This window comes from Scophthalmus maximus, chromosome 12, assembly GCF_022379125.1.
Source record: "Scophthalmus maximus strain ysfricsl-2021 chromosome 12, ASM2237912v1, whole genome shotgun sequence".
NCBI lineage: Eukaryota > Metazoa > Chordata > Actinopteri > Pleuronectiformes > Scophthalmidae > Scophthalmus > Scophthalmus maximus.
The window spans coordinates 7,762,468-7,783,179 of NC_061526.1; the positions used below are offsets into that span (position 1 = coordinate 7,762,468).

Sequence of the window (20,712 nt, forward strand, 5' to 3'; positions counted from 1 at the left end):
ATATATGTATATGTATTTATGGGGTAAAAAAACCCAAAATAGATTGCGAAAGTGTCTTTGTGTGTGTGTGGCCTCATTTGAGGGTTTTCTGCAAACACATAACCCGTCACATTTGGGCCAGAAGAGAGAGAGAGACAGTGGGAGAGAGGGAGCGAGGGCTGGACCTCAGTGTTTGGACTGGGACTCTCCCTCCCTCCCCTCGTCCTGGGATCACGGCCGGTCCGTATAAAGGCGAGCCCCTTCCCTCCTTCTCCCGGTGCCACAGCTGAGTTCGCTGAGTCCGGAGGAGATTTATAAAAAGCAGTCCCATTCGTCCTCGAGACTGGAGAGCAGCAGGTTCCCCCTCCGAAGCAAACACCTGAGGCCCCGTGAACTCTTCCACAGCGAGTCAGGATGCAGGAGAAACGCTCTCTGGGACAAAGGAACGCAGCGGCGGCGCTGTGCGTGGTGCTGCTGGTCCTGGCTCAGCAGGTGAGTGGACCGTCCCGACCTGAAGGAACAGCCGGGGGGGGGGGGGCAAAATCCATATGAGTGAATGTGTCCGATCTGAAACCTAAGAATGCATGAATGTATTGCGGTAATGCACTGATTTCTTTTGTCTTATTAGGACAAACCAGAATTCAATTTTTTTGGGGGGGAGATCGAGCTTTTTAAGATGAGATGAATAACTCAGAAAAGGCAAATCAAGTATGTTTTAGAGAGTATTACAAATGTGTAGTAGTATTAATAAAAAAATGTACTATTATAGAATAAAGAAATGGATGTTCACTCTGCAGACATATTAAAACATTGGCGTGACTGTGCGTAAACGTTTGATCCCTGGGAACATTGCAGTATTCACAAATCAGAAGCAAACTACAAGCAAAGTCAAGGCCCCAGAAAAATGAGATAGTTGGTTTACAAGATGTGCTTCTAAGCGCAGTCAGAACACTGCAAAAACTTCAATCGTTAAAAGATGTTTTGCCAGACCGGCACGTTAAGTGAAGTGTCATCTCAGGTTGATCCATAGGGAAACTGAGAGTTGACCTATGGCCACCTGTTGTAATAAATCAATGCCAGTCGCGCTGCTTGTTCTGGGTTTTCCTCGTGTCCTACTTGGTTCTCGTCTAATCCACGTTCCCTGTGCCGTCCCCGTCGGTGTGCACCAGGTGTGCGCAGGTCCGTTGGCCCCTCGGGCGGCGTCCGGCTCTGACCAGAGTCCGGACTCGAGGGGGGAAGCCGGCGGCGTCCGCGCACCGAGGAGGGTCGCCCGGATGACCCCGCTGTGGAGGACCATGAACAGCAAGCCGCTCGGCGCTTACTGCCAGAGCAACTACGAGTGCTCCACGGGACTGTGCAGGTAACGGGGAGAGGCCACAAGCAGCAAGAGCACCTCGTTCGGGTGGAACCAGTCACGTCGTCGGGGACTCTGAGGTCAACGGGAAAAAGAGAAGCGCGCGCTTTAGGTCGCTTTGAAGTGTTTATGTGCTGCAATGAATTCTGACGGTCCAGAGGTCGCATCTGGAGGTCAGTCATTTCTAAAAATAACAGCTGCCTCACAGCTCTGTCCTATTGTTGCATCAACTAGTGCCACCTAGGGGCCAAAACACGGAACTGTAAGATAATGACTTAGTTATTTAGCGTCATTTCCTATTCCAGTGTTTGAAAACAAATGTATATATATATATATATATATATATATATATATATATATAGTATATATATACATTTATGTATATAATATATATATATAACATATATATATAACTATCCAGCGAGTTAGGTTTGGGTGAATGTGTCTTTCCTGTAAAGCGCTTTGAGTGGTCTATATAACCAAATAAGCACTATATGAATACAGTCCGTTTACAATAAGAATGAGGTCGTTCATTGGTTCCCGACATGCGCGTCCGTATTGTCACGTCTCCTGGAACAATGGACAATGTGGACAATGGCGTTGTTTTTTCTTTAAAGCGTTTCAATGCTGCGTTTGACTTCAGTCAGGGTTCGTTGTCGACAACTTTTTTTTATAACCTATCAAAATGAATAGTATACGTTTCTAAAAGAAATGATCACAAAATCTTTATAATGTCAACGAAGGTAACGCTCTTCTTTCTCTTTTAGTTATAGTTTGAGCTTAAAACATGAATGTTCAATGAAATCACCTTTCTTAGCCTCATAGATCCATGAACATAATTTACAAAAATGTGAATAGAAGTATGAACAAAGTAAGCGATCTGTGCAATAAATATATGGTGAATTTTCCGAGCGTGTGAGAAAGACGAATGTGAAACTTCACGTTTCTTCCACTTTGAGCAATTAACACGCGACAAACCGAAAAAATGATCAGTGATGATTTTCTCTTAGTAATTCTGTTAAAAAAATTTTGCTGAATTGTGCAAAAATTATTGCAAATACAACTCAGTTTGTTGCATTAGCTCATTTCCAGAAACCAAGTTAATATTCGTTCATGATTGATTTATTGATTATGGTCATGAAGGAAATTATGGAAAAACCTCTTTAGTCAAGCAATGACGAACTCCATCTCTTCTCTGTGTTTTTCCTTGTCGTCCTCAGGGCGGGACACTGCTCCACCAGCCAGCGTTCCCTGTCGGGGGCCGTCACCTACTAGACGTCCTCGGACACGTTTGCATGAATTGATCCATCTTCATTTTGTTTTCATCTGATTTTTTTTTTATTATTATATATATTTATACGTGCCAATATGTTTCTGATGAAATCGAATTGTTTGTATGGATTTACACAGCAGGTAGTTATATCCAAGAAAAGGATTTTAAAAAAATCATTTCGCCTTTGAAGATTGTTAATAACCATGTTTTATTGGCGATAGCACAATTCAAAACATAGCTCTGTAACGTTTGAGCACAAAGCCGATTGTCAAATGATATTTGTAATTTTTTTTACGACGATATTCACTCGTTCAACATTTCGTCATCAGTGTCTCGTGTGTCCTGTACAATAGCTTCGCTTTGTGCCGAGTTGAGTCTGATCATAACTGATAATGTGCAGCGTGGAAACGTTTGCTTCCCTTTGACCAAACCGATGTTACAGCCGCGCAAATAACAGCTCCATGAATTACGATTTAACATTTGGTGGAAAACCAGCAGGAACCGTAACGATGCTGTGAAGACACGTTTTCATCATAGGCTGGATTTTTTTTTTTTTGATTACTCACAAGATCAAACTGAAAAAAGTTTTTAAAAAATTGCTAGTCGGAACTTTTAGACATCTACTTGCTCGACGAACTTAACTAATATCCTGGTTGAGTGTACAAATATTAGGAACCGTTTCCTAATTATGAGCTGCACAGCCTTATTGTCATCGTCATTAATATTTTTGCACATCTTAGACGCGATCACGGATTACGCTTCGACTCACCTGTATAGTTTACTTCATGCACACAGCGGGTGGTTGCTGATATTTTGTACACTCAGCATGTTTGAGTAGGATTTGCACTTTTAAACACAAATTATCTTCGTACTGTGTCCTGTCTACTGTACGTACTGTACTGTGTTACCTACGTGTAGAGAGATGGAGGGAGTGGAATAAAAGCATTGGAGAAAAAATAAGATTTACTGCATTTGTCTTTGTTATTATTCTTTTCATTTTAGTTTTTGAACAATCGTCACTGCAAAATACTCACGTTTGACTACATCCTTGCTGCATGAATGTCCACATTAATCAGAAATACCTTTCTATACTTTATTAGTATTGTTATACTTTGTTATTTTACTGTCAATAAATGTCATGAAAAGAGCAAAACTAACAATGTGAGATGATCTCGCAGAACTTTCTGACTTCCTACCCAGGACGTAATATTCTAAACCAACGCCACATAACACAGTTATGTATATATTTGACAAAAATGTTGAAAAAAAAAAAAATGTTGAAGAATTCCCCGAAATGCAACGTTAAAGAAGATATTTCTTTCATCTAATGTGTTTGATCTAGTTTTTGTGTCATCCACCTAAAAAATTCACCAAAAAGAAACCCCACAGTTAACAATTATTAATAGAGAAAACGTTTCTCTTTTATCACAGAATCAGCTCCAAAAACAAGTGGGACATTTCAACGGCGGCAGTAGCAGCAGATTGAGGCGTTTCCCTTTTCTGACGGGGAGAGAAATCGGCGTCGCACTGAGACACGGAAATAACTGCACTGCTTTAAAGTTTTAATTTCCAACAAAAACAAAAACACACAATAAAAGAAAAAGTCTCATACTTGCTCCAAGTGAAAAGTTAAAATCTAACAAACGTTCACACAAAGTGCGACGACGTTAAGGCGTCAAACATCTTTCGTTTAAGAAATATTAAATAAATAGTCGATGGATTGATCAATTCTTTTTATATTAACGATTATTCTCTACATGACACAGCAGGAAGGATCTGAGGTAAAGTGACACGAGGTCTCGTGCTTCCTCCGACTCACGCGACACAATCTTGTGTTCAATCTGTAATTTAGAATTCCCGTAAGTGAGGAGATGATTCGGTCTCTGTGTTGCCATGGAGACGAGGATGCTAAACCCGTTGTTCGATGTGTCCGCTTGATCCGATGACTGTTTTTTCAAATTTAAATGAAATGCTCAGTAACAAAACGCATGTAGTGAAAATATGCGTCAATCCTATTATGAACCTTCATTTTATTTTAGAGGGAAATAAGCTCTTTGTGCCAGTTAGCTTAGCTTAGCACAAAGACTGAGAGCAGTAGGAAACTGCTAGCCTTCCAAAAAACCATACATTTTATCGTCTAACTAGGGGGAAAGAATTTCCCAACGTGTATCTCAAAAAACCTCCAGCTAAACTGGTTTCTGTCAACACACATTCATATTATATTATTATTATTATTATTATATTATCATTTTAAAGTAACAATGTTGTGTGTCTCAGCTTTTACAGTTTCAGTCGAGCGGTGTTCCGGCGGCGGCGTCTCACTGCACGGCGCACGAGCCGCTGGGCAGCAGGTCCTGCACGTACACCGCCACGGCCTTGGTGAGGTAGGTCATGCTCCCGAAGCGGCCACTGGGGGCGCTGTCGTACAGCAGCCGGCACACTCCGGTGGACGGGTCGCGGTCCAGGATATGCTCCGACGCTCCCAGGTCCATCTGGAGAGAGAGGACGGGAGTTCAGAGCGGACCGGATCGCAGAGCGTCGGGGCGGACGCGGGCGAGTTCGACGCTCACCTGGTCTTTGAAGAACATGTCGTTCGCCAGGTGGACGATCTTCTCGATGTGGATGATGGAGCCGATGCTCGGGATGTCCACGTCGGCCAGCATGGTGAGCACCAGGATGGCCTCCACCAGCAGCTGCCGGTACTCGGGCTGAGGGACGCGATTCAGGACCGTCTCCACGTGGACGGAGAACTTGATTTCTCCAGGCGTCATCTGGAGAAGGAAGGAAGACAGAGGACGACGAGGGGAAGAAGAGACGGTGAACTGGAGAAGTTGCCAATGTGAGAATGCGTCATTTATTCAGTGATTCATCTACTCAAATAGTGTTCTTTTATTTTGAAGTCTAACTAAAGTAGTGCTCTTTTATTTTGTAGTATTACTAAAATAGTGTTCTTTTATTTTCAAGTCTAACTAAAATAGTGTGTTTGTGTGAATGTACTCATTTCTCTTACAAAGATGTAGTTTTATTTGTTTAAAATTTTTAGCTTTTTGAAATTAAAAGCGTTGAAGGAAAAAAAAAGGAACAAAGTAAAAGAGAAAACTGTAAAAAACAAAAAGGCGACAGATTTTTTCGTTGATGAGACGGAGCTCGTACCTCTCTGGTGGTGGAAGAAGGAAGGACGAATCCCTCGATGGAGAGACCGTGGCACTGGACAGAAACACATTCATACTGTCAGAACATTGGTGACAGAAAATCAACTTTTTCCATTTTCTATTCTGCTTATTTTGTTCGTATGGGTTCATAAAATCCCAAACACCAGACTCCCGTTCGGACCTTCTGCAGGATCTTCCAGACTTTCTGGTAGAACCCGACGGGGACTCGGTTCAGGGCGCCGTCCAGACGCCTCCTGCGCAGCCACTGGCCGTGTCTGGTGTCCCTGGAGACCGGAACGCACTCGGGGATGTCCAGAGATTCTATGGACGGCAGCCTGTACCTCTGAAGCACCAGAACAGAGAGGGGTTTTTACTGTGGCGGCACTTTATTCTGAAAGAGCAGCGCCGCCGCCGTGACTCGATGACGACGTTACCGGGTCGCACCGCACCGCATTAGTCAGAAAATTGTGATTAACAGACAAATCTTTACCCCGGATTCGATGTTTCCTATGTCCAGCGACTGAGATCGGACGCCCTGAGAAAAGAGGGGGGAGAGAAAACATGCACCAAAATGAAAAAAACCATAGTTTGGAAACGATGCTGAATCCACACGACTTCCAAATCCAAGATGGCCGCTCCGTGCGTCAACAGGAAGTGAAAGCTGTAGTTTTGAACGTTTACTAGCACTTCTGTCTCATTTGTGTATCATGACATTTTGTCGTACGCACAGTAACTCTCCAATCACTGTCTTGTGGAAGTGCCGCTGCGGCGTTAGCATGCGTGAAAAATGCCGCGCAATGCGTAAAACGGGTTAAGCTAACAATGGCTAGCGGGCGTCCATCTTGTTTTACTGACTCCCGACCAGCTGGAGAGCAGTCCACTCGGGTTATTCGGGTGTGCCATCGTTCAGAGTTATAATGGAGCACAGCATCCGAGAGTCACGGCATGAATCAAAATCAAGATGGGAAATGACAGAAATTAGGTTAAGTTTTCCATGAAACAGCGTTAGACGTTAGAGCCTGTGAATTTTTCCAGGTAATAACCCAAATTAAATATTATGAACCTGAACATGAGCAGTATTCATCTCCTTTAACTTCCTGCAAACTTCCCCTTTACCCCCAATTAATTGAAAAACCTCAACCCCTTTTCCTGAACTGAGCCCAACACCTTCATCATCATCACCATCACTCTGAGCAGCTCTGACGAACACAAGCTGTCGTCCGTCTGCGTCTGAATCAGAATAAAAATCAACATTCAATTACAATTCGTCCATTTGTCATTCAGGATCTAAACTCTCCCTCTCCAGATTCGGATTTATGTATTTTGTCACCATCATCATCATCATCATCACCTTGACCGAGTCAGTCAACGACCCCCTGCGGTCCGTCTGCAACACGGCTAACAAACAACCGGCTGCACATTAACAAAAGATAGTATGCAAGTAATTTCCTGTTCCACAGCAAAGCCAGTTAATGATATTAATATTAATATCATAACAATCTCCATTGAATAACTCCACATCATCATCATGATGATCATCATCACCTCTGTGACAGGGTCTGATAACGGAAGCCTGGGGTCCTGAATCAAAAACAGGAAACAACACACAAAACAAGCAGCGTTATGAATTTGACCTTGACGTTTCATTCCTGACCGTGGAGAAAAAACAAAACAATCTTGTTTGTTCTGGAGCCTTCAGCTGCATCACACTGTCTTCACACCTCAGGTTTCCACCTCGACTCCCCTGAGATCTAAACGCCGACTCTCATTTGTGGAATCAGACGGAAGAAGAAAATATACGAGTTTAGCTCAAGACGACCACGGAGATTTCAAGCGCCTAAAACTGAGAAGTTACAAAACTCCATGCGACGATGAAGACAGGTGTGACACAGCCGAGAGCTCTGAAACCAGACAACAGTCGGGTGATTCAACAGACGCAGCGTTTCATTGGAATTTATGATAAGAAAACTTATATGTGATACTATGATGGTTCAATATTCCTTAGTGTGATCGTCACCTTGAACGGATCCGTCAGGGAAAACCTGTGGTCGGCCTGCAACGACAAAACCCAAGTCAGCGACACATCACTGCTGCTGACCACGGCGACTTCATTCATTTCACCACATCCATCATTTGTGAAGAAGCAAAATTTTTTCCATTTCAATCCCCACAAAAATGATCGCATCATAATTCCATAAATTCCCGCCGTTCAATTTCTCCACCAATTATTTCTTCCAGCCGAATTAGCAGCTAAATCCGAGTCGTCACCTTGCTCGGCTCCGTCAGAGACGACCTGTGTTCCAGCTGCAACGAGACAAGAGCCAGTTTTCCGAAAAAGCACAAGATTTCTTCAAAATAAGAGCCTCTCGTCCACTTTCAACTCATCCTCCTCCATCCTCTACTAAATATAAAGAGTTTCCATGGCGACAGGATTTTTTTTAACACGACAAACTAGACGATGAATTAGAATTTCCATTTTATTCATTTTATTCTATAAAAATATCTATCCTGTATGCTTCCGTAATCGCAGCCCTAAGTGGGAATGTGTGTTTTGATCCTACCATCTTCATGTCGCTCTTCAGTTTGCTGATGCCGGCTCGCTCGCTCTTGGTGGCGCCCACGTTGCCCAGGTGATGGATGGAGATGGCGGGACTCACGCCCACGTCCATCTCTCGCACTGAGGAGGAATAACGACATTGAAGTTCAAGACTCTAACACAGATGGAGATACTGTGAAACAATAACTACGGAATAATGACGTAATGACACTTCATTCAGAGAGAATGGGATTGGCTGTTGAGGGACATGGAGGATGTGAAGGGGCGATGTGATTGGCTGTTGGGCGACTCACTGCTGCGTTGGACTCCAAACTCTTTCCCGCTGAGGATGTGGTGCAGCAGATTCTTCAGTTCCGACGGACTCAAGCTCATCAGACTCTCAGTGGCCTCCTCTCCTACACACACACGCACACAGTGAAAGAACCAAATATAATCAAATAATATGATAAATAATTTGATAAAATAATAACCTGATCAAATTCCTGTGTGATGAAGTTGAAGTTAAATTGTTTTTGTGGATAAATGGTTTCTGCACAGTTAGAAAGCCCAAAGTCCAAAGGGAGAAAACGCTGATCCTGACGCTCCTGAGGCTTCTGAAATGCCTCGTCGGTCGTATGTATATATATATATATATATATATATATATATATATATATATATATATATATATACACACATTTAAATTTTATGGTGACCTTTCCCTTCATTCTTACCAGCTCTTAAAAGTTTCCCTGGTTCTGGACATAAAGAAAACCTTTTTAAATTCAAGTCGTAGACTTTAGATGAAGCACAAATAAGTTGAATTATCAAAAAAATCTATTTATATAAAGTCACGATAGGACATTTTTCCGTGACGTTCTCACCGGAGCAGTTGAGCGACTGGGCGAGTTCGGTGGCCATGACCTGGATGATGAGGCCGATACGGAGCCGGAACATCTCGCTGAACAGACCCGGCTGAGTCCTGATGCTCATGGCCAGGTACACCATGATCTCCTGAGGGGAAGGAGGGAGGGAGAGAGAGAAAAAGATGAAGGCGGAAGGAAGAAACAAATCCAGAGATATGATATCGGAGGAGACGACTCACCTGAGTGAGAATGGCCACGCTGATGTTGTTGTCGCTGGCCTCGTCGATGAGCGTTGCCAGCTGGTCCAGAGGAATGGGAGCGGTGATGGCTTTCTCTCGGGGCTCCGGAGGTAAACCCACCGTCAGGTGCTTCTGGTGCGCCAGCAAATCAGAGCAGGCCTACAGGGGCGTGAGCGAGAGATCACAACCAATCAGAGAAGAGCTCTGGACAATACGAGACCAGAGGGTAATTTCTCGCTCAGTTTAGTCGATCCTGCCGTACCGAGTCGAGCTCCTCCACCTTCTTCCTCAGCATTCCCGAGATCATCCTGATGAGGCCCCAGAGCTTGAAATCGCCCGCCTTCTCGTAGAGGTCGGTCAGCAGCGATCGCACCGTGGAGCCTTTGCCGTGCAGCTGAGTGTCCCAGTCCATTCCCCTGTGAAGAAGACCAACGGACACACACACACACACACACACACACACACACACACACACACACACACACACACACACACACACACACACACACACACACACACACACACACACACACACACACACACACACACACACACACACACACACACACACACACACACACACACACACACACACACACACGGGATGTCGAATCATTTCTAATAATTTCATAAAAGCACAGGAAAAGTTTGGAACTTCTCAACTGCAGCTTTCTGATCCTGCACATATCTGAATGACATTAGCTTCTGAACGACATTAGCTTCTGAAGCAGTGGTCAGGACAGAATCTCACTTGTCTTTGAAGAGGATGAAGAGGATGTCCGCCTGGTCCTGGAGACTCTGCGTGTCGGTCAGCAGCTGGACCAAAGCGACGTAATCGATGCCTCCGCCGGCTTCTCTGGGAACGCCGCTCTCCGCTGTGACCTGCACGTCCGGAGCCTGCAGGACGGAGGAGGACAGTTAAAAGTTGTCGCACAGAGAGGGCGAGGGGAAGACGGGGGCGGGAACAAAACAGACCAGAGTTTGTTGTGGCTCAGACGAGTCGGGCAGGTTCAGGTTGAGCGACGGCTGAGGAGAGTGGAACAGTTTGTTCGGCAGGTACATGTTCACATCTGGACAAACAAGACAACAAAGGAAAAGGCGGCGAATGAAATATGATCAGCGTATTATTTTTGGGGGGAATATCGTCTTCGCGGAGCCGCTCACTGTGAACGTTGAGCTCCTGAGCCTTGTTCATCAGAGACACCATCGCCTTGGTCTTGGTGGCGACAGCCTTGAACCTGCCCAGACCGCCGACCTGCTGCTTGGGCTTCTTCGGGCCGGCGTGGGCCAACAGGTGGTCCAGGTACTGAGCCAGGTCGTCGGCCTCTGGGGGAGCGGACGAGAGGGACGGATTGAGGAAAATGGAACACGGAAAGAAAAGAGGGAGGTTTTGATATAAAAAAAAGGAAATAATTGATTTGAGGACAAACAGATTAAAAAGAAACTAGAGTCACAGAGAGTAGAAATTAAATAAATGAAACATCTGTCCTCATGAAAATAATAAAAATTCACGTTCACCCCAAAACTCCAAAAAACATATTTGGAAAAGCAGTTTTTCAGATGTTCTTCGCCTTGAGCATCACAAAGACACGTTAACGTCAGGCAGTAAATGTCCCTTCAGCAGACTTTAACAATAAAAATATATTTTTTATGGCTTCTGTACACTACCTATGAAAAAAAATGCATTTAAATATTATCAATCACAACCAAAATGCTGAAAATTAGATGCACGTGCAGGACATTTGATTTGACAACATGCAGGTGTATTAGATTAAGACGTGCACGAGACACGAGCAGCTGTTTTATAAAGTTAATGGTTATCAGTCATTTGAATGCAACTTTATTGCACAAGGTTCATTTTTACGAAACAAGCAAAGACGAGCAAAAGTCGTGTTTCTCAACTCTTTCGACAACTGATTTCAAAACTGTAACTGCAGTTTTTTTAATAATTTTTTTTAGTTCAAAATATCAAAAAACTACTGCCTGCAGCGTGAGCCCAGGCGAGGTCGTGACCCCGAGGTTGAGAATCAGCAGGACGGAGACGAAGGTCAGTGATGATGTGACATGAGGATAAAAGGAAGTTGTTATAAATGATATTTTTTTAAAAAACAACAACTTTAGTTTCAAGTTATGTTTCTGGTGAGATCGTTTTTTAGGTGAGGAATATTAGAATCATTATTCATTAAATTTAAAAAGAGGGAGACAATTCTCCGAGTGTTAACAGAAGACAGACTTTAACAATATCCAGACTTTATTTTACTGCATCACTACGTCTGTGTGTTTGTATTCACATCTATGGTCTATGACTGTATGTATATTTCAGCGATACATACCACCAGGAATGTTCGGACCAACAATGGAAAACTAAAGAAACGCCACCTGGCAAATCGATTATTTATAAAAGAGAAACATAAAATATATTTTTCCACAGCTGGTGCCAACATTCCATCAAGCTGGTTCTTACCATCGTCATAATGTAACTCATGCATGAGTCCATCGTCGCTACCCTCATCATACTCCTCGTGGTCGTGGCCCATGCTGACGGGACCCTTACCGTCCAGGAAACTGAGGTGGGCGAAACAGGAAGTGGTCAAGAACTCCGACAGCTTCCCCGTCTGGATCCTGGAGAAGAGGAGCGGGATGAAGAGTTTAAAAGAGTCTAAATATTGCTTATGCTTTATAGTTAGATAATAATAAATAATGTTGCGCGATGACATTACACACAAAGTCAATACAAGAATGATACGAAATACGTTTCACTCGCTCGTATTGAAATATTATAACTCCAGCAAAATATTTTGCGTACATACAATACAATATACAATAATACTGTGTACATTTATCCTGTAAACTCCTTTTTCCAAAACCTCAAACACATCGATTCAGAGGGAAAATTCACCTAGATCCTCCGTAGTATCCATCCTGTAACTTCTTCAGTGTCGCCAAGACGGCAGGGTCCAGGTCTGTGTGGTCTTCGGCTGAAACACAAACACACACACACACACACACAATTTAAATGTCTTCGTCTAAATGTTTATGCTTTATGTTTGGATAAATTCAGCACTCCCAGACACATGTGTGTGCTCGTGCGTGTATTCACTCAGCATCGTCTGCGAAATGGGAAATGTGACGGTGGGACGTCCCGTCATCCTCCATCTGGACGAGAGGTACGAGATCTCCGTCCTCAACATCTCCACGATCATCTTGTTGTCCAACGCCAAGTAGAACTGCTGGTGGTCGATGAACTGGAGGGAGAATTATGGGATATAAGGACTTTCTGTCGGTGCGAATCTCCAATGAGTGATATTCCCTTTCATGTCCGCCCGCTGACCTGAGGTGTGAATGAGAACATGGTGTTCCGGATAATGTAGAACTTGGAGGTTCCCAGAACTCCGATTCTCCGGTAGGGCCGTCCCGTCAGACCCAGCCTCGGGTTACGTCCTGGGACACAGCGGGGGGGGGGGAAACACAGGAAGTTACCTCTCAGCTGAAAGTGCCAGAATTCTGTTATTTGCTCTTTCGTGTTAAAACTCAGATCTGAGATTTTATCAGAATGAAGTTACATTTTCTCTGAACAGCTTTTCTTTGGTTGTCATTTCTGATTCCGGTTTGTTTTTAAACTATTCTTGTACCTAGTCGGGCGTAGATGTGGCTCAGGACTCTGGAGGGCTGCACGTGGATGGGATGGATGTCGGCCACGGTCTCCACCTCGATACCGTTCTTCACCAGCAGCTGTTTGATCTCCTCCGTCTCCGCCAGGATGGACACTGCGACAGGAGACACGACAGTTTCATTCATATGAATAACGCAATCATATATACAGTTGTAAATTTGTTGCAGTTTAATAGAGACTGGTCGTGTCTTTCCCGATGACTCACCCTGTACGACCACGTCCGGCTTCGGGACTGTGGAGAACCGGCGGTTCAGAGGGTCAATCTCTCCGGGGGCAAGAAAACCCTGAGAAATGAGAGAGGGGGGGGGAAATCTGAGCACCGAAAAATTCATAAGAATTTTCTTTTCGTGGATGTGAAAATAAAATCTGCCAATTTAAGTAAAAAAAATTCTCATTAGAAAGGTTCAAATCGGGGTCACGACATCTTTTCTACAGATTATTTTTTCACAGTCATCGTGTAACGAAGAGTACATGAAGGGATTTATGTAAATGAAACTCCAAAAAATAAATGAATGTAATGTAAATAGAGACATTGGAGAGAAGGCAACAAGAGAAGTTAACACGAAGATTCAATAAATATAGAATAACAATGACTGATGCAGCAGAAAGACTTCTGCTCTCTTCTAATTAATTCAGTTATCTAGAAATAAATCTAATTATTATTTTCTTAGTGTTGACGACCTCTGGTCTCACCTCAGACAGAAGGTTTCCCAGGATGTACAGAGACTGTCCCCACTTCAGAGGACACTTTCCCATGGGGACTCTCTCCACAGTGTGAGGGTTCAGGATCTCCTCCTCCACCTGGTATATGAACAAGCCCCAGAAGAAGAAATATGTATAAAACGTCGAGGCGAGAAACACAACAAACACCGCTGAGCGGACAAAGATTCACAGTGTAGATGATAAGAGAGTCGTCACCTTGTCCGCCGGGACGCTGTAGAGCTCCGGGACCAGTCGCATCCCGTCCTTCTGTTTGATCAGGATTCCCTCCAGAGCTTCCTGGTATTCCTGCACCTGGGAAGATTGAACACAGATAATTACCTCGTCCATATCCACGGAGGATCAGAGGTGTGTGTGTGTGTGTGTGTGTGTGTGTGTGTGTGTGTGTGAGTGAAGGAAACTACCTGTTCAGGACTGTTGATGAAAATGCCGTCCAGGATGAGGTAGGTCCAGAACAGTGGCCACTCGCACTCGATGTTCTCGAACAGCTTCAGCTCTGCAGACTCGTAATACAGCCGGTTGGGATCCTGGGAAAAATACGTAAAGACTTAAAGACTTGTGACCCTTACAAGTCCGGCGGACGTGTGGTGATTAAAAAGTTACATAGAGTTAATCAGAGAACGTTTTTAATACAAAAGCATAAAATAAAATGCAGAAATCCTTCAGTGACAATGTTGTCCCCTACTTAACGGACAAATATGAATCATATGGGTTATGATTAGAGAGAGAGAAAGACCCCTGCAGGTCGTTTACCTCTTTGGGTGTTTTGTGTCCGTCTCGGAGGAACCTGCAGCAGCCGTACCGACCCTGACAAGACGAGAGAAAGGGCAAAGGAACCTTTAGTAAGTTTAAAAATACACAAGGTATAAAAAGTAACTGTACAGTTACAGTATATGCTTTTGAAATGTCACCTTTTGCTCTTGTAAATTAATTTCTGATATTTTCACCCCCAAAACCAAAAAAATCTGCAGATTATTTGGAACAAAAACAACAATCGAGAGTTTAATGAAAACTGATAATCTCCGCACCTGGAGTTTGGAGATGATCTCCTCCTTGGTCATGTTGACGATGTTCATGTCCTCGACAGCGAACGCCGGATACGAGATGATGGACAGGACGCCGGCGTCCACCTCCTTAGAGATGGAGGCTCTGGGCAACATGGAGGTCAGGATGGACTGAGGAGGGAGAGAGAGAGAGAGAGAGAGGGTGAAGATGATGATGAGTGTGTGTGTGTGTGTGTGTGTGTGTGTGTACCTGGCAGTGCTGGATGTCGTCAGCCAGAGCGTGCACCACAGACCCAGGTCCTCCTTTAGCCCCGAACAGGTTGAGGTCGTCCAAGGCCTCCAGAGCCGCCTGCGGGAAAACAGAGCAGACGTGTGAAGTTTGTCGTCGTATAATGTTGAAACATTATTCATATATATATATACTGTATACAAACTGTACATTACTGCACATCGCGGCCTGGTACAGTACAGATTAATATGCATGGCGGGAATGGCACGAAATTTGCTTCATTCGCTTGAGTTGAAATTGTATAATAACATTGTTTTGCTTATAAATGTTAATGTTCTAATAACAAGTATAAAACTTGCAATACAGTTTCTTTCGTCCCTTTTTAAAGTCTGCTCTAATATTGTTTATTATTATGTGTAGTGTCAATGTTAAAGTGTGTGTTACAGTCAATTTTTGCTGTTTTTAAATGCTAAATATTATGATTAATAAAGCAGGGATCAACCTGCAGAGGCTGCCTGTTTACAGAGTCTTAAATTAAACTGTGTGTGTGTGTGTGTGTGTGTGTGTGTGTGTGTGTGTGTGTGTGTGTGTGTGTTGAGTACTCTGAGCGCTGTGTTATGTCGGAGCCAGAGGCCACAGAGAACCTGACACCAGCGGCGCTGGGTCGGCCCGGGAGAGAGTGAGCGCTGCGTTACGTAAAAAAAACTCCATAACTACAATGTTTGCCCGGGAATTTTCGAGCTTCCTCGTATGGGAATGAGACGAGGCTCCGATAAGTTCGCTTTCATTTAGCTCAAGATTTGATCCGATGACATTTATCCGTAAATGTTGTTGCTGCCGTGTTCGCGTTGAGCTCCACAACAACAGCGTGTCCCTGTCTGATACCGAGTCAGGGTCGTGTAAAGGTCGCCGTAAAGGCCGCCGCAGTGACCAGACACTTTGCACCGAGCCAGAGGATTTTTTTCCCTGGAGCACCTGTCGTGGTTCCGTGGCGGGAGGCTCTGCCTGCTTCCCACCGTTCTTCTCCTGAGGCTCTTAATATAGTGCATACATGTGTGTGATTGTGTGTGTGTGTGTGTGTGTTCACCTTGGCCATGCCGATGGAGCTGGCGTTGATCTCAATGATGCCCTGGTTGGTTTTGTCTCCTCTTTCCCACATCCCATAATCCTGCGGGGGGGGAAACGGGGAAAAGCCGGCTGCGACGTTAAAACGAGAAACACAGACGGCTGTTGATTACATTTTTCCGTCAAACCTCGACTGAGGAGTGATCGAGAACTTACTGCCACTTTGTACGCTGCCTCGATGTAGAACATGAGATTCTGGACCACGTCCACCTCGTCCTGCGTGTAGACGATGTGAAGACCTGGAAGTTAACACACACACACACGCACACGCACGCACACGTGAACATGAGCACACGGCAACTTCTGAAAACCGTCGTATTGTGATCAGATCTCAGCCACAGTTTACCGGATGCCGTCATCTGGGCGAGGTAGAAGAGGAAGAGCGAGGTGGCGTCGACCTGCAGGTGACCCCACTGGTCGTCCCCGACGACCGGAGCGCAGGTCCTGGTGTTGTACTTGGCGTGGAGCGAGTCCGAGGTGCTTCGGCTGTACTTGAACTTCTCCACCTTGTCGAGCTGCGGACGAATGAGGACAGGCCGTTCATTTTTTCCTGGAACTTTTCTGGAAGAGGGAGCAACAGTTCCGGACGTGTTCTGGACCCAATTTTCTGGACATAAGGGAAAAGGCCCAGCTTGATGGAGAGAAAAAAATTATTTTGACCCGACGTACCTGCCTCATCATACACTGGAGGACTCCTCTCATCAGCTTCACCACACTCTGGACAGAGAGAGAGACAGGAAGTAAAACCATCAACTCTTTGTTCTTCCAGTTCATAGGTCAAACACACATACACACACCTACCTGCTCCAGTTCGTAGGTCAAACACACACACACACACACACGCGCCTACCTGCTCCAGTTCATAGGCCTTGGCCTTGTCTTCGTCCCGGTCAGCGTTCTTCCTGTAGGCGAGACTGAGGGCCCACACCGACAGGACGCTGTAGACGTTGTCTCGGACCCAGGCGTCCGGCTGGTCCGGGCTGCCCGGCAACAGACCCGTCACTGGATCCTGTCGGCGGACACACAGAGAGGTCAAAAGGTCACGGGTTTGCAGTCATCTGTCAGTTCGTCATATTTGCTTATCCTTTCTGTCGCTGCGCTGCTCAACAGAACATATGAACTGAATATTTTCATGTTTTGGGGATTTTTGAAGAAAACAACCTGAGAATTTTGTGTTGGTCTTTTTAAAAAGAACAAAACATTAAGTAAAACTGGGATTGTTGGAATACCATTTGGAGGGAACAAACTATCGCTTAGCTGATGTTTTTATTGCTTCGAGGGCATGAGACTTCCTGTTGTAAAGAGGAAGTGTTCAAAGCAACAGAAGAACTGTGATTAAAAACTCACCCATGTATAAAAATGCAACCATTTTCTTTACATAGTTACGATTGAGCATAAAGAACAACGACATGTTAAATTTTTTTCATATTGTGTGCTATAAATTATCATTTCATCATCAGCAAACTAATGCAGTGGTCAAGTTACACCGCTGAATGTCACATAAAGTGGCAATTTGCACAAAATATTCTACCATAATGCAAATTTCTGGATGAGACATTTTACTTATTAGAGTATTTCGGCTGACTAGTGGCTCGCTGCTGCTCGGCTCTCGGTGTCCAGATTTGGTCACTAGCGTCAGCCAGTGATCCATCTGAGCGGCGAGCCGTACACAACCGCCGGCTGGCCGCCAGCCATCTGGTACGGATTCAAACGGTGACTTCACGCCGGGTTCGTCCAATTTAATGTTCCATCTCATCCAGTTCTTACGCAACAGCGATTAGACTCTGGCGATGTCAGACAGTTCAGAGGTCAGATCCCAAACCTCTGGGGCCTCCAGTGATGCAGGATCAAACCCCCCAACCACAATTCATCATCATCACCACAATCTAACAGCAACACAAGTCCTGCAAACCTTAACTCTGGCTCCTCAGCTGGTGACTGCGACCATTTTCATATACAGTCTACTGGAAACCGACAGATCTATCGGTTGGACGATAATTATACGTAATAGCGTATAATATGAGCCTTTGGCAGGAATATCATTATCGGCATTAATGTTTGCCGATTAAAACTTTTACTTTACAGAACTTTTTGTGTATATTTTACATGGAAAAAATATATCTGTATAATTCTTTTATGTTTAGTTCATAGCTCTCAATGATTCCTAACATGCAATTGAGGCTTGATATTTTAGTTTAACCATAAACTTGATCATAAATGACAATAAATTGTAAACTACAAATTATACATACAACCAAATAAATTGAATTTGAATTAAGAAAATAAACATTTATTCTATATAAAATGTAAAATATAAATGCACATCGTAAAGACTCATATCTGTTGGCAGATAATATCGGCTGGGCTCTAATATCGGCCGATATTATGTCCAAATACCTTTTTTTTTTCTTAACTTAAGTTGGATTGTTTTTAGCCCCCAAAAAGAAAGGTCAAAGGTCAAAGGTCTTTTAAATGCACTTTTATTGCTATTAAAACCTGTTTTATCGCTGTAGTTTTCATCATTATAATGGCTTGATATTACGCTTTTATTCTAAATTGTAATGTCTTTAATGTAATACAATGCCTCTGCAAAGCACTCGGAATTACCTTGTGTATGAATGGTGCAATACCAATAAACTTGCCTTGAGGGGAAATCATTTATGTTATAATAATAATACATTTCATTTATAGAGCACTTTTCATTGCTAAAAGCAAATTTCAACGTGCTACAGAGCAAAAACAAGATCAAATAATTAAATATAGCACGTTGTACCTGTCCTCTATCAACACTGTTTGCACACAAGTAGAAGGAAGGACAGGGCAACCACACCTCGACAGAAGCACTTGAGCAACGTGAGTGATGTGTGTGAAGATGCGTTGGGGAGATGTGACGACATGATGCGTTCAGGTGCGGCGGGACAACGGGAGTCGCCTCGATCCACCTCGACCCGCCTGCAGCGCCGCGGCCGCTCGTCGGTTCCGCGACGAGACGCAGGAGTGAGACTCTTACCTGGTGCTTGAGGATCGTCTGCTGCACCATGCGGGCATAGTTGTCCAGCTTCACGCCCGAGTTGCTGCGACTCCTCATGGTTGACACCTCGGTGGTCGAAACGCGTCGCTTCGATTCAAACAGAGCAACACGCCAAGAAAGCTAAACAGAAAAGTGGTCAAACCGTCGACGGGGAAGTCATGGCTCGTCAAGCCGAGGAGGAAGACAGCTTTACCGGGGCGTCCAGGAGAAGCTGCCACATGGATGTCATTCAAAATATATATATATGAAAATATGAATGTGTATACGTATGTATTTGTCAGCAGCTGCAACCGGAGGACAGAGCAAGTGTTGTAACTTGAAGCTGCAGGTAAGTTAGTCAAAGATAACGGACACGGGACAGGAAGTGAGGAGGTGTGGCCTTCAAAGTAAAAAGCACTCAGTTTAAAGTCTTTAGAATTTGTATCTTTTTCTTCTATTATTTTATGAATTGACCTATTTGATCAATGATTTCAATAAAATAAATATATAAAAATTTGATTTGTCCTCTATACGTTAACTGCAGTGTTTGGTATAAGAGTTCTTCATTGTGTTATTCAGTATTTTATTTAGGATTGTGAAACCGGAAATGCTTTTCTTCGTTCGAAATAACTTGGAGCTAGTGTAACTTTTGCTGTGTGGAGTTTGTCCGGTGTGTAAAAGTATTTACAGAACTTTAGTTAAGAACATCAAATTTAAATATAAAAAAGCTACAGTGTTATATTTACGGTGTTAAAGAATGTTTTGAAAATAATACATATTTGAACATTCTGATGATGATAATGCTGTCAACCAGGAAGCAAACGGAGGCAAAAACAATAGAAAACACTTGTAAAGCTCATTCTCTGTTTTATTAGTGCATTGTCATACATCATCGTTAAGCTTTAAATGTGACAAATGATTAATTAAATCATGACATTTTATATTTGTTATTATTATGCCTTAGAGGGTGAGTTGTGGTTGATGAAGATTGGCTGTTTTTGGCGCCCTCTAGTGAAAAGCGTTGGTTCCTCGAACTTTGAGGTACAAGATACTCAATTAAATATTCTACCTTTTTACTCTGCTGCGATAATTAAGTCACCAGTTTATTCATGAATATATATTTCTGCTTACAAAAACATACAAAGAGTCAAGTTCTTTTTGATTTAGAAAATGCCGAACATGCTTGAGATTTTTTTTTTCTTTTGAAATTCATCTTCTGATGAAGAAATAATCAGTGAAAAAAAAATCTAATCATGGTCCTTATTTATTGCCTTCAAAATAAATATAATTAAAATGTATTGATCTCCTTATTGGACTGTTTTCTCCCTGTAAAAAAATATGATATTTTTGGTATAAATAGCCTACAATTGCTTTTTATTTTTGAAATGACAAGAATATGAATTAAACCTACTCAATTCATATTTTACTAGGTATATCCGATGCTAAACTATGAAGCAAACACCTCTAATTTCACCAAGAACACCAGAGTTAAACGTTTGGCTACTTTGAAGAAAAGACTACAAAAAAAACTCCCATAATGCTCCTTGCTCTG

General features: G+C 43.4%; 2 protein-coding genes across 9 annotated transcripts; one reads left to right on the forward strand and one right to left on the reverse strand.

The window, feature by feature from the left end:
* The first annotated feature begins 194 nt into the window (after positions 1 to 194).
* Positions 195 to 3,572, forward strand: leap2 (liver-expressed antimicrobial peptide 2). Of its 2 annotated transcripts, none has more exons than XR_004785102.2 (3): positions 195 to 471; positions 1,149 to 1,506; positions 2,554 to 3,572. XR_004785102.2 is itself a non-coding variant. In XM_035609113.2 (3 exons), exons 1-3 carry the CDS (start codon positions 394 to 396, stop codon positions 2,606 to 2,608), a joined length of 324 nt encoding a protein of 107 aa, XP_035465006.1. In that variant the 5' UTR covers positions 198 to 393; the 3' UTR covers positions 2,609 to 3,572. The 2 variants fall into 2 exon arrangements, 1 of the variants encoding a protein (XP_035465006.1); XM_035609113.2 differs by having other exon boundaries at positions 198 to 471; positions 1,149 to 1,339.
* A 583-nt stretch (positions 3,573 to 4,155) lies between these two features.
* Positions 4,156 to 19,518, reverse strand: phka1a (phosphorylase kinase, alpha 1a (muscle)). 7 transcript variants are annotated; one of them, XM_047336218.1, is made up of 35 exons: positions 19,161 to 19,517; positions 17,001 to 17,159; positions 16,820 to 16,867; positions 16,497 to 16,665; positions 16,307 to 16,389; positions 16,113 to 16,193; positions 15,047 to 15,145; positions 14,821 to 14,967; positions 14,546 to 14,599; positions 14,197 to 14,319; positions 13,991 to 14,086; positions 13,766 to 13,873; positions 13,278 to 13,356; positions 13,032 to 13,166; positions 12,731 to 12,840; positions 12,500 to 12,644; positions 12,299 to 12,377; positions 11,864 to 12,021; positions 10,564 to 10,725; positions 10,375 to 10,469; positions 10,151 to 10,296; positions 9,662 to 9,815; positions 9,400 to 9,558; positions 9,179 to 9,308; positions 8,609 to 8,710; positions 8,320 to 8,435; positions 8,027 to 8,062; positions 7,776 to 7,811; positions 7,304 to 7,339; positions 7,110 to 7,145; positions 6,249 to 6,293; positions 5,940 to 6,101; positions 5,760 to 5,813; positions 5,177 to 5,377; positions 4,156 to 5,098 (listed from the first exon to the last, which is right to left on the reverse strand). In XM_047336218.1, the coding sequence occupies exons 1-35, from the start codon at positions 19,236 to 19,238 to the stop codon at positions 4,925 to 4,927; spliced, it is 3,795 nt and encodes a 1,264-aa protein (XP_047192174.1). In that variant the 5' UTR covers positions 19,239 to 19,517; the 3' UTR covers positions 4,156 to 4,924. The 7 variants fall into 7 exon arrangements, with proteins under 7 accessions (XP_047192174.1, XP_035461352.1, XP_035461323.1 ...); XM_035605459.2 differs by lacking the exons at positions 7,110 to 7,145; positions 7,304 to 7,339 and having other exon boundaries at positions 11,954 to 12,021; XM_035605430.2 differs by lacking the exons at positions 7,110 to 7,145; positions 7,304 to 7,339.
* Positions 19,519 to 20,712: the final 1,194 nt, after the last annotated feature.

Bases quoted from the DNA above. Each gene is read 5' to 3' on its own strand.
- leap2 (XM_035609113.2), top strand. From the start codon at position 394: ATGCAGGAGAAACGCTCTCTGGGACAAAGGAACGCAGCGGCGGCGCTG. The intron at 472-1,148 runs GTGAGTGGACCG...GGTGTGCACCAG, and splicing joins TGCTGGTCCTGGCTCAGCAG to GTGTGCGCAGGTCCGTTGGC. The intron at 1,340-2,553 runs GTAACGGGGAGA...TGTCGTCCTCAG, and splicing joins TGCTCCACGGGACTGTGCAG to GGCGGGACACTGCTCCACCA.
- phka1a (XM_047336218.1), bottom strand. From the start codon at position 19,238: ATGAGGAGTCGCAGCAACTCGGGCGTGAAGCTGGACAACTATGCCCGC. The intron at 15,146-16,112 runs GTGAACACACAC...GTTTTCCCGCAG, and splicing joins GCTCCATCGGCATGGCCAAG to GCGGCTCTGGAGGCCTTGGA. The intron at 9,816-10,150 runs GTGAGATTCTGT...TCTTCTTCACAG, and splicing joins TTCATCCTCTTCAAAGACAA to GGGAATGGACTGGGACACTC.